This window comes from Saccostrea cucullata, unplaced genomic scaffold (genome assembly GCF_032062105.1).
Source record: "Saccostrea cucullata isolate Sc308-1 unplaced genomic scaffold, CSIRO_AGI_Scuc_v1 ctg397, whole genome shotgun sequence".
Taxonomy (NCBI): Eukaryota; Metazoa; Mollusca; class Bivalvia; order Ostreida; family Ostreidae; genus Saccostrea; species Saccostrea cuccullata.
The window spans coordinates 50,839-63,363 of NW_026924611.1; the positions used below are offsets into that span (position 1 = coordinate 50,839).

A 12,525-nucleotide genomic window follows, 5' to 3' on the forward strand; every position below is an offset into this window, starting at 1 on the left:
AATAAAGTTTCATGAAGAATGTCCAAGAGGAGCAGAGAGAACACTCTCGGACAAAATTCGTCGCTTTTTGCAGGTTTCTATGGCAACGGAAGACATTTTGAAACTGAACACCCTCACTACAAAACAACAATTAGTGATCGTCTTTTGAGGAAAGTTTCAGGAAGATTGTCCCAGCCATCTCCGAGAAACAGCCTGGAGAACAAAAACATGCGTTCAATCGCAATATGTCGCCCCCGACTTCGTTCGGGTCGACATAATTACTCTTCAGTAGGACCTAGCTGATACCATCTCTGATATTAAAAAAGGTTCGTGTTTGCACTGTCATTTTCCTGATCGGTTTTAATGGACTTTTTGACTTGAATACTATTCGTTATCCATATATTTTATCTTAAAAATAAAATAAACATAATGCATCAATGTAAACAGGACATAACCCCCTAAAATGAAAGATGTATGATAAGTTTAAGTATTAATAAGAAATCTTATGTCTTTCCTTAGTACAGTCTTCCTGATTTGCAGATTGGAATTTTAAATCTATACTCTAAAGTATATGCTAAAATACGGTGGTATATTTAGGACAAGCAATTATTTTTTTTAAAATACCAGAAAAAAATTATCTTGCCAAAACGACATAATTATCTTGTGAAAACGACTTATTATTTTGTGAAAACGAGATATTATCTTGTGAAAACGACATAATACCTTGTTAAAATGAGAAATTATCTTGTTAAAACTATATATTATCTTGTGAAAACGAGATAATATCTTGTGAAAACGAGATATTATCTTGTGAAAACGACATAATATCTTGTGAAAACGAGAAATTATCTTGTGTAAACGAGATATTATCTTGTGAAAACGAGATATTATCTTGTGAAAACGACATAATATCTTGTGAAAACGAGATATTATCTTGTGAAAACGAGAATTTATCTTGTGAAAACGACATAATATCTTGTGAAAACGAGATATTATCTTGTGAAAACGAGAATTTATCTTGTGAAAACGAGAATTTTGTAAAATCTTGTAAAAACGAGATAATATCTTGTGAAAACGACATAATGCCTTGTGAAAACGAGATAATATCTTGTGAAAACGAGCTAATATCTTATGAAAAGGAGAAATTATCTTGTGAAAACGAGATAATTCTTGTGAAGATAATATCTCGTTTTCACAAGATAATATGTCTTTTTCACAAGATAATATGTCGTTTTCACAGGATAATATATCGTTTTCACAAGATAATATCTCATTTTCACAAGATAATAAGTCGTTTTCACACGATAATATCTCGTTTTCACAAGATCGTTTTTACAAGATAATATCTCGTTTTCACAAGATAATATCTCGTTTTCACAAGATATTGTGTCTTTTTTGCAAGATAATATCTCATTTTCACAAGATAATATCTCGTTTTCACAAGATAATAAGTCGTTTTCACAAGATGATATCTCGTTTTCACAAGATAATATGCCCGTGGGGATCCGGGTTAGAATAGGTCCTCAGTACCCCCTTGCTTGTCGTAAAAGGCGACTAAATGGGGCGGTCCTTCGGATGAGACCGTATAAACCGAAGCCCCGTGTCACAGCAGGTGTGGCACGATAAAGATCCCTCCCTGCTCAAAGGCCGTAAGTGCCGATCATAGGCCTAAATTTGCAGCCCTTCACCGGCAATGGTGACGTCTCCATATCAGTGAAATATTCTGGAGAGGGACGTTAAACAGTATACAATCAATCAATCACAAGATAATAGGTCGTTATCACAAGATAATATCTCGTTTTCACAAGATAATATCTCGTTTACACAAGATAATAAGTCGTTTTCACAAGATATTATGTCGTTTTCACAAGATAATACATTGTATCTCGTTTTCACAAGATGATATCTCGTTCACAAGATAATAAGTCGTTTTCACAAGATATTTTTTCGTTTTCACATGATAATATCTCGTTTTCACAAGATAATTTTTTTTCTGGTATTTAAAAAAAATAATTGCGTGTCCTAAATATACCACCGTACTAAAAGGTGTGCATGGTGTTTTCTTTTCTCAAAAATCTTAACGCATTTAGATATTTCAAAAAGGTAGTCGCACAAAATAATTAGCCTAAGGGAATTTTGCATACAAGCTAAAACATAATATGAAATCGAATTAGATAAAAAAAATCGATTACAATCTACATGCACCTACTTTATTATAGAACATTTATAAACATTACAAAAAATGGTTTGGATTAATTATTTAAAACGGTTATTTAAAAAATATGACGTGATTTGATTATTGTGTATTTTTATCAATATTTAGCAGCTGTTACAATGTAATAATGTCGGAAGAAACATTTTTTGAATTTCACCATTGTGATGTACTTTTAGTTATGTAAATTTTTTAATGTACATCAAACGAATTTGATTAACGCTCAGGCCTATATCATGTGACATGTATGTAATCTTTACAATTATTCATGAGAGAGAGAGAGAGAGAGGAAAACAGCATATATTCTGTCCTTTTATTGTTTGGAGGGAATGTAGGTGTAATTATTGCCTACTGTATACATGGAAGTTTCAGTGGTACAATGTAGCGAGATTGTAGTAACACATAGAGAAAGATGATTAGCTCAACATAATTACGGACCAGGGTCATCAATATACGTCTGATTGGAACCTTTCCAGTTCTCCCCTGAATACGGATAAGCTGATCTTCGGTGAAAAAAATCACAAAAATCTGCGCTACAACCTGCCTTTTCTTAAACCTAAACAATGAAATATATGTAGATAACTAACAATATTCACGCTGAAAAGTCTATTCAACAAAACAAATTTTGGCGCTGAACAAACACTGTCTTCTAACACATCAGAGGTAGGATCAGGTGCCATAAAGGAGTGAGCTTGCCCTGCATTAACATTTAGACAAACGGGGACTTTCGTGATTCCTACCAGAATTAAATAAACAGCAAAGCGTATCATTGTTTATAGTACACAGTTACCAAGATGGCATTTTTACAACATGACACGTAAAGCTTCGTCCTGCCGTCGATCATGAAAATTCAGTACTTAAGAGGGATAAGTAAACTTTTCTATTCAATTTTCGATTAACATGTTGGTTGATACATTTTACAATGTAAGATATATATATATATCTAATTAAGGTGAGAATAAGAGAATGTTGTCATTTGAATATACATGTATGTCATATAAATCTACATGTAGAAGAATTAAAAAAAAATCATGCAAAATAGTTTATTGAAATGTTAATTCTACAAAAAAAATATTAAAAGTACTACATGTATAAAAAAAATCGAGAGGTTTCATTTTTGATTTAATAGACAAAAAACAAATTTTATTTACTGAGAGGTTTCATTTTTCTTAAAATTCTCCTTATATGCCTTATATTTGAATAGACATAAGCATAACATAAAATTTTACAGTATCTGCAAATGCCATTTTTTATTTCCTAACACAAGTAACAAATTAACGTTAACAGTACGTAAATCTTTAAGCATAAACGGACGATGAAAAAGATTATTATTGCCACTTGAGAACAAGCGAAAAGTTTAACTTAATAACATTTACTTCGTATTCATCAAATTTAAGTAAACAAATAAGTGGAAGACCATCTATAAAATAACGTAGTTTGCTCTCCATCTCTTTACCAAGGATAAAAATACTGAGTTCGCAGGAAGCTGGGAAAATCTATTTTTCCGGAAAATTTCAACGCATTTGTTAACGGGAATATTGGAATAAAATCTATTTTTTCCGGAAATTTCAGCGCATTTGTTAACGGGAATATAGGAATAAAATCATGTCAAAGAATGATAAAAACACTTTTGAGTTATTTTTGCACCATGGCATGTAAAGTTTCTTATGGACCAAAGCAGCAGCTTAGTCTATTGCATTAAATGTTGCCTACCTAGCTAGAACGTCGTATCGTTAAAAAAAACGAAAACAAAATGGTTACAGACCGATCGTAAGTATAGTGACCTTATGTAACAAGACAAGACCTGTACATATGTAGTAGAGTACTCTGGAAGTTTTTTTCCGTCATGTTGCATGTTGACATAAATAAGTTGCATGTTGACATAATTATCTTGCATGTTGACAAAAATAAGTCGCATGTCTACATAATTATGTTGCATCTTGCATCTAAAATGTCAGATACAGGCGTTAGTAAGTAAATTTGCACATATTCAATTTATATTTTCTTATAAGATTGGTAACTTGCATGTCAACATAATTAACTAGCATGTTCACATTAATATGTTGCATGTCTACATAATTATGTTGCATGTTAACATAATTTGTCTTGCATGTAGGGTGCAGAAATATGCCACCATAAAAATTTGATTATATTTGTGTATCTTGTTATAAGGAGCTCTTCTTCTAAAGGAAAGCAATATAGTCTAAAAATGACCAGAGTCACTCAATCAATTTAAATGTGTTTATTGTCTAGGTTTTCTGTTTTTTTTTTAAATTAAATACATTCATTATACATAATTGTGTTTACTATAATATGAACTAGAGAAATCATAGAAGGAATAAAGGAAAATTATATGGAGATACGAAAAATATTAAAGCTCAAAAGTCCATTAAAAATTCAAATCAGTAGCCGTTCAAAAAGACCTCTGAAACATCTGTGATGGGATCAGATGTCATGGAGGAATGAGCATCCCCTGACGATCGGTCAGATCCGCCGTGTGCTCATTGACATGATCGGGAAATGAATGAAAATTCCGACGACAATATAGTAGTGTAGAACGGTCTAAAATTTAGAAAAAAAAAACGTCAGTCAGCATTTGACTTTATGATTTATTATATTTGCCAAAAAGGTCTTTGCACTGACCATTGAACTTAAATAAATGAGGACTTTTAAGAGACTGCTGTTAATTTTGTTTCACAACTTCTTTGCCAGAAACTAACCTTGTATTAAAGATTGTTCATAGATAGAGCATGCTCTTGCGTATCGATTCAACTAAGAAACAAATCTCCGTATACAAGTGACAAAGGCATATTGCTGTATACGCAATGCAGTTGGACTATGAAAAGTTAAAGTCATCACGTTTATCATTAAGCTTGGTTGATAGACTACCATTATTTTCTTTTTATAGAAAATTATCCAATTTAATATAAAACAGAAATGTTAGAATCTGTGGTATCTTGTACTTTATGCTCACCTAGATATATCGAAAACTTTTTTTGAAAAAGCAGTTGTCAATGATGCCAGTTTAAATGTATTTTAATTTATAGTGATGAATGAATGCATGCTTACTTTAGAGGTTTTTTTTTGGCGTTGATTTTGATAAAATTTTGTGATTTAAGATGTTCTTAATGTTCCTTTAAATTTTTAAGCATCAACATCTGATTAACACCACTTCTTGAATGTATTGTTGCATATTACTGTTTAAATTTTACACTCACTACTGTTTGAATTGGGGGTTATGAATCATTAAAAAAAGGTTTGCAAAAACACTTACTTGAGTCTCTTTTGTATTACTATTTATAAGGATATTTATGACATCTAATATAGATATTTTTTACGAAATCTGAGATATTTTGATTGTTGGGAATATCAAATACTGTATGCAGAGTTATTGTCACCCTTTTACCCTTGCTAACAATTCTGCCCCGTTTTAAATTCGCCCAGTCCGAATTTTGTTAACACAATTATTTTTTTTAATTCGCCCCGTTTAAAATTCGCTCACTTTTGACAGGGGCGAAAGGGGCTTAATAAAACAGGGATGAAAATTTCCCTGTATACAGTATATTCAAGACTGACAAAACATTTTGAAGAATTCCCTCCTTTGAAAGGGAGCTATGGATATAAGTTGGAATACCACTTGTAGAATTAAATCAAAATTAAAGAGAGAGAAAGAAATGACTGGATATATTGTTAATTTTCTGATAAAGTAACCAAAACTTTATTCGTCAAAATATTTTTTTTCATAACCGAAAGCTTTTGATGTTGATCAAAATGATTGTAGGAAAATAAATAAAAAAGTTGCTGAAATTTAGATCAGAGGGGCATCTGATCTTAATTAAAAGTATAGAAATTATACCAATTTGTTTGAACGTGAAAAATCTAACCAGATTCCAAATATTGTTATGGGAATTAAAAAGAAAAATACACTACAAAATGCCATATTTGACAGAGAAGTTGAGTAATCTTTGACCCAAAATTTTAAAGCTTGGACAGTAACTGTATTTTGTAAGCAACAAACGGAGTATTTTGCTTAACATAGAGAATTTTAGCAAGAAATCAGAGATGTACAGTGAGAACTGTCTAATCCGACAACTGTATAATCTGACACACTGTGAGTTCCGACGTTTTATTTTCTTTTTTATTATTTTCCTTGTTTTTAACACTGTGTAATCCGACACCCTGTCTATTCCGACACAAAATTTATCACCCAGTGTATGTCGGATTAGACAGGTTTCACTGTATTATGTCTTCCCTTGTTATTCGAGTATAACCGCGACAGTACAAACAAACGATGCTTTGAATTAATCATGAAAAAATGTAAAACAGATGCTGCAATATTTATTTAATTATTTAACAATAAATCAAAATGATGTTATTTATTAAGCGGTCCTGTCCTCGGTCTGTCTGAAAAAAGAAAAAAAATATTGATAAATAAGAAAAAAAAATATGATGGAATTTATTTATGGACAAGAAAGTGTAATTAATTAATAATTAATTAGTGAATATTTACCTGATTGTTCCTACTGGGAGGTCTTAGTATACGCTCTTTCGTTTATAACTTCCTACTCCGCCGTAATATCCGCCGCCTACTCCTCCTCCGGGGTAATATCCGCCGCCTACTCCTCCTCCAGGGTAATATCCGCCGCCTACTCCTCCTCCAGGGTAATATCCGCCGACTACTCCTCCTCCGGGGTAATATCCGCCGCCTACTCCTCCTCCAGGGTAATATCCGCCGCCTACTCCTCCAGGGTAATATCCGCCGCCTACTCCTGGGTAATATCCGCCGCCTACTCCGCGGTAATATCCACCGCCTACTCCTCCTCCGGGGTAATATCCGCCGCCTACTCCTGGGTAATATCCGCCGCCTACTCCGCGGTAATATCCACCGCCTACTCCTCCTCCGGGGTAATATCCGCCGCCTACTCCGCGGTAATATCCACCGCCTACTCCTCCTCCAGGGTAATATCCGCCGCCTACTCCTGAGTAATAATTGCGGCCTACTCCCGAGTAATATCCTCTGTTATAATAGCTGGAACAGTTTTACAGTTTGATAAAAAATACATAATTTAAAATAAATAACAGGTGTTACTGCTTTCTTTTAAAACACAAAGAAACAAACAAATACGAGAGAGAAAGCGGAATACAAAGACAAAGAAAAAATACGTATAATTTTTAGGTGTATAAAAAGGATTCTGAGAAGATAAAGAGTAATTTTTGCGAAAAATGATTAAATTTTTGCGAAAAATGATTAAAGCAAATGAGCTGTATTTTTGAGATTTCTATGTTGCCCTTAAAATGCGCTTTTATAATGAATTTTTATGTACATGTAATATAAACCTTTATATTCAATTAGATTTAATTAAAGTATTTAATTGTTTCAGGAGACAGACTTCTGAACAATCAAATATAGAGCATTATTTATGAAATCAATATTGTACAGGACGACAATAATCTAATTTTGCTTCAATCATAGCTTATAAAAAGTTCCTTCATCGCAAATATGAACAATAGAAGATTATAAACGTTCTTTTCTCTGTTTTTGAAATAGTGAATTAAAAATTAGCAATAAAGAATTCCAACATCAAAGTTGCATCTCATATTGCCTTAAACATTAGCAGAATAAATTTCATATTCATATTTGATGAGGAATTTTTTTTATTTTTAATTAAAATACTAATTAATTATTTAATTGTATTTAATTGAAGATACCTGTACTTTTTGTCGTAACCAGCAAACGCCAAAGCGATGCAGATCGTCAAAATTACAGCCCTCAACATGGTTTTGTCTGACGGTTTACCTGATGTGAATATACAAAATAATTGATCAATATCCTTGCATAAGGACCATCTCTACACCAGTATAAAATATTTTTTGGACATCGAGAAATTAATAGAAAAAAAAGTTAAAAAAAAAAAAGTATATCTTTTTAATTTTCAATATATGGTACGTGGCATTTACTCAGCACTTTGTCAGTGAACAGAGATCACTGTAATTTAGAAATTACTAACATGAAGAAATTATATGTAAATAACATGATAAATCAATTTATCTCGACCTTTTTAAATGTTAAGAATACTTACATTAGTTATATATGAAGTAATATATTGTAAATTTCCATTTCTTAGAATTCGGATTTAAGGGCAGATCACTCTTACTGCCTAAAAATACTATAGAATCAGAACTTGTCAGTGTGTAGCGTAGAGAGGTTTCTTTAGGACGCTGTAAACACTGCACACTAAAGAACTCTATTTATGGGGTAGTTTTATGCAGTTAGAGTGATCTGCCCGTTGATGTAAGATTTAAAAAAAAATGTTATTCACAGTTAATTACATGGTTTGTAATAGGTTAAAATATTTCTAGCATTATGTAAGACCAAGAGTAAGAAATTTAATTAATTATATTTTATTATTTTTCCCCAATGTTAGTAAACAACAGTGATATTTGCTCACAAATAGTCCATTGTCTTTGAACCTCCTTAAGAGCTTTAGAGCTCCTTACGCTTACGCCATACATGTATGTTACATATCCGCAGTTCTGTAGCTCTCTTGTCTTGAGATGATGCTACTTAAATATAATATCATAACCAAGAGAACTCAACATGTTATTTTTTTTTAAGTATAAATGTCCTCTACAAAATCACATTTATGAAATATGGAGATTACGAACAGTATTGAAGTTCAAAGTCCATTCAGGGATGAGTATAAATACATAGCGTGAAGAACAAGCGCGATATAACAAAGATAATAAAACCATTCCTATTAAATAATATAAGAATAAAAATGATTAAAATATGATAAAACATAAAATGTATTTGTTGAAAATGAATACCCCCACAAGTGAATGCCTTTCACCATGGAAAAAGTGTTCAACATATTTTTACATAGATATTTTATTCTTAGAATATCACGGGTAGATTTTGTTTTCACTAATATATCTTAAAGAATATATAACATATAATGGAAAATGAAATCCAGTCCCCAGTTAAATAGATGCTCCTTGACCAGTTGAATTAACCCCAAGAATAAAGGATTTGCATACAAAAATGAACATTTGAGAAAATTAACAACTTTAAAACCTTTAATTATAATAGACACAAGTACTTTGAAAACACAATTAAACACACACACAGAGCTATATAATTAACTTACCTACTAAGACCAAATAAGCAGACAAATTTTCAATTGAGACTCGTGCCTTTTATAGTCATTAGCAACAATTTGTTATCCAATTAAATTGTGCAAAATTGAGGCACGCTGCTACTTAATCAACCTTATCAAATCTTTGTTGCATTTTTGAGGTTTTTTAAATTTTAATATTGTGTAACTTTTTAAAATTCAACATATTTGATATGTTCTTTATTTAGCTTTGTTTCTTTCATAACATGAAAAGAATTGTGTAATGATCAGAGAGATTAAGAAAAAACGTTTTCGTATGATCAATTTTGATATGGTAAACCATTTTTATATTACAATTTTTTTTTTATAAATTAAATTCCTTTATCTAGTATTATGTATCAGAACTATCACATTGTTTTGTGTTGTTTACCGTCCCTATCGAGAATTTTTCTCTCATATACAGACACCATAATTTACCGGCGGAGAGCTGCAAACTTTGACCTATGTTCGGCACAGAGGGCAATTGAGCACTGAAAGGTCTTTTTCATGCCATCAACTGTGACCTTGGACCTCGGTTTTTCATGGTTTCATTCAAATGACTGGATCCCCGATACCAATTTTCAATTTGTATAACAAAATTTCGACACTGTATTAAGAGATTTTTAGAAGAAAATAAACATATGATTTATGTGTTAATTCATACCATCTTACAATATAAAGAAATGAAAATAAACAACACTGAGGAAAGGCATTAAACACAGAGCTCTGGAAATTACAATCCTGGAGGCAATAAAATTTAGACGAGCTCACTTTTGATTCAAATCTCTTTTTTTTTCAAAGGAATAAATAAAGGAAAATTGACACTGAGATCAAAACTTAGCTCGTCTAAGTTTTAAAGCCCCGGGGCAGATGTGGTGTTTAGAAGGAGTAAGAATACCCGGTTGGCAGGTTACATTTGTGTTCATAATGTCCATCTTTATTTGACGTCATAAAGGGTGTGGTTTCAAAAGATTCAAGTAATAAAGGATATAATCATTACATGATTCTACTGCTAAAATCAAATCCTTACATGCAAAATGTAATTCTTAAAAACCTGGCGGGTTTCTTTTTGAGTTAGTGTATTTTTCTTTTCTCGAAGTATCATGCAATAACGCATAATGTCATTAAAACCAATGTAATTAACAATTAATTCAGCAAAGTGTTATTCTGGATAATAATTCGATATTGCATTGTAACAATGCATAATTTTTCACATAGGTGTTTTTAACAATTTAAAGATTGTTGACTTCCAAATTAGAATAGAAATGGAAAGACTTTAATGGTAAAACATGACGATAAAGGAAATAAATAAATGAATTCCATATTTAGAGAAAAAATGGCTTAACATTTAATACACTTTTAACTAAACCTGAGAACATCTGTATTCAGGCATAAAGTATAATTTCTATCAATTGCGCCAGGAATATTCCAATTAAAATCAGAAAAAAATCAAAATATTGTTAAAATGACAGAATTTTTATGATTTTTTAACGACGATATTTAATTAACAGAAAAAATGGATAATTTTACATCATAACAGCTTGGATACTTTAATCTTTAACAACTAAAAACATCTGGTGCCCTTTAAATGTTAATTGAAAATATTCATATTAGGTGTTTGTGCAAAGAATACAAAATCAAAGTTTGTGCGTCTTAACGATTTCAATGATTGTATAATAATTAAGGAATGTAATTGAATAATACATAAACAGCAGAAGAACTGGTCTTTTTCCTTCTTATTAGAATGCACTGCACGTGGACATCATCATTTTATGTTACCAAAAGCTAAAGAGGGGTTTCAGGTTTCAGACAGCACATTAGTAATCACGTGTATCCTCCCATTGATTGTGATTAATTTGGGGGGTTTTATTTACTTTTTAAAAACTTTCTTTGCCTCAAATTAAACCTTGATTTTTGTTTGAGGCAAACATGCATTCATTAGCCAATCAAATCGCAGGTGGCGTTGTTTGTTAGATACAAATTATTCCCTAGGACAAAAATTAGATTTTGTAATAGGTCTTATGCTTAAGGTTTACAAAAAGCGTTTGCATTGGAATAATAGTTAGTCACAGTCTGCCAGGTATTATATAAAATTTTGAAAAGCAATATATTTAACAACCCACAAGAAGAGGAGGTGAATATAGAGTTTATCTTATGATTAAGATATTTTTTTGTAATTTTCACATGTGTGACATACTTGTATCACAAGTGAAATAAATGTCATATTCATTTCAAAATATATAATGAATTTTATAGGTGTTTTGTTTCTTTAAATTTGCTACTGCCTTTTGGTAAACATTGGAACATAGGCTTTACGTTCATAACTGATTACGTGTAGTTGAGACATCAAGTTTTACAAGACAAATTTTGCATTTTGTTCTATTTTAGGGACCAGTAATATTTTTTGTCTTTCTAAAAATAGGTCAATTAATCGTTTTCAAACACCATTCTTTTTGAATTTAAGAAAAAATAGATATATCTCATTTTTTAGATATTTTATCTCAGATTTTTACACAACATTTCTTTTATTCAAAAAATTAAAAGGGAATACCATTAGTTTAAATTCTTAATATTGAATGAATTTCATGATTATCCAAAATATTCTGAATATGTCTTTAATTTGGATTGATTGTTTACCGATATATTCGTAAATATTGAACAGTATTCAAGCTTAAAAGTCAATTGAACAATACGAAGTAGGAGCAGAGCAAACACGGACCTAAAAAACATCAGAGATAGGATCATGTGGTCTGGAGGAATGAGCATCCCTGCCGACTGGTCACATCTGCAGTTTGAAGTCCTGTTCTAAAAAAAACTTTTCATTCATATTGAAATGTCACCATAAACAAGTAAAAGACTTAAAATTTAGACCCTTACTCAGTAGTTCAGGCCATTGAGCATTGTGGTACTTTATCGGTGCCACGCCGACCATGTCACAGGGCCTTTTAATCTCATTTCTAAAGGAAATACACGTGTTTTTAATTTGAAACCTTAGATTGTTTAAAAATAGAGGTGCGCGGTCTCCTTTGAGTCCTTTCTTGTCCAGGAAGTTTTAGACACTATTATTGAAATTAAGATCACATGCAATGGTTTTTACGTAAGAATTCTCATTAAAACGTGTGCTTCAATCCAAAAGGATTACTGCTATCAGAGAAATCATTTAACATACATTAACCCTAC

The 12,525-nt window shown here is 31.5% G+C and overlaps 1 protein-coding gene across 1 annotated transcript; it reads right to left on the reverse strand.

Moving 5' to 3' along the window:
- Positions 1-6,516: 6,516 nt before the first annotated feature.
- Positions 6,517-8,010, reverse strand: LOC134266854 (ctenidin-3-like). Its single transcript, XM_062749065.1, has 3 exons — positions 7,901-8,010; positions 6,702-7,220; positions 6,517-6,595 (listed from the first exon to the last, which is right to left on the reverse strand). Exons 1-2 carry the CDS (start codon positions 7,966-7,968, stop codon positions 6,725-6,727), a joined length of 564 nt encoding a protein of 187 aa, XP_062605049.1. The 5' UTR covers positions 7,969-8,010; the 3' UTR covers positions 6,517-6,595; positions 6,702-6,724.
- Positions 8,011-12,525: the final 4,515 nt, after the last annotated feature.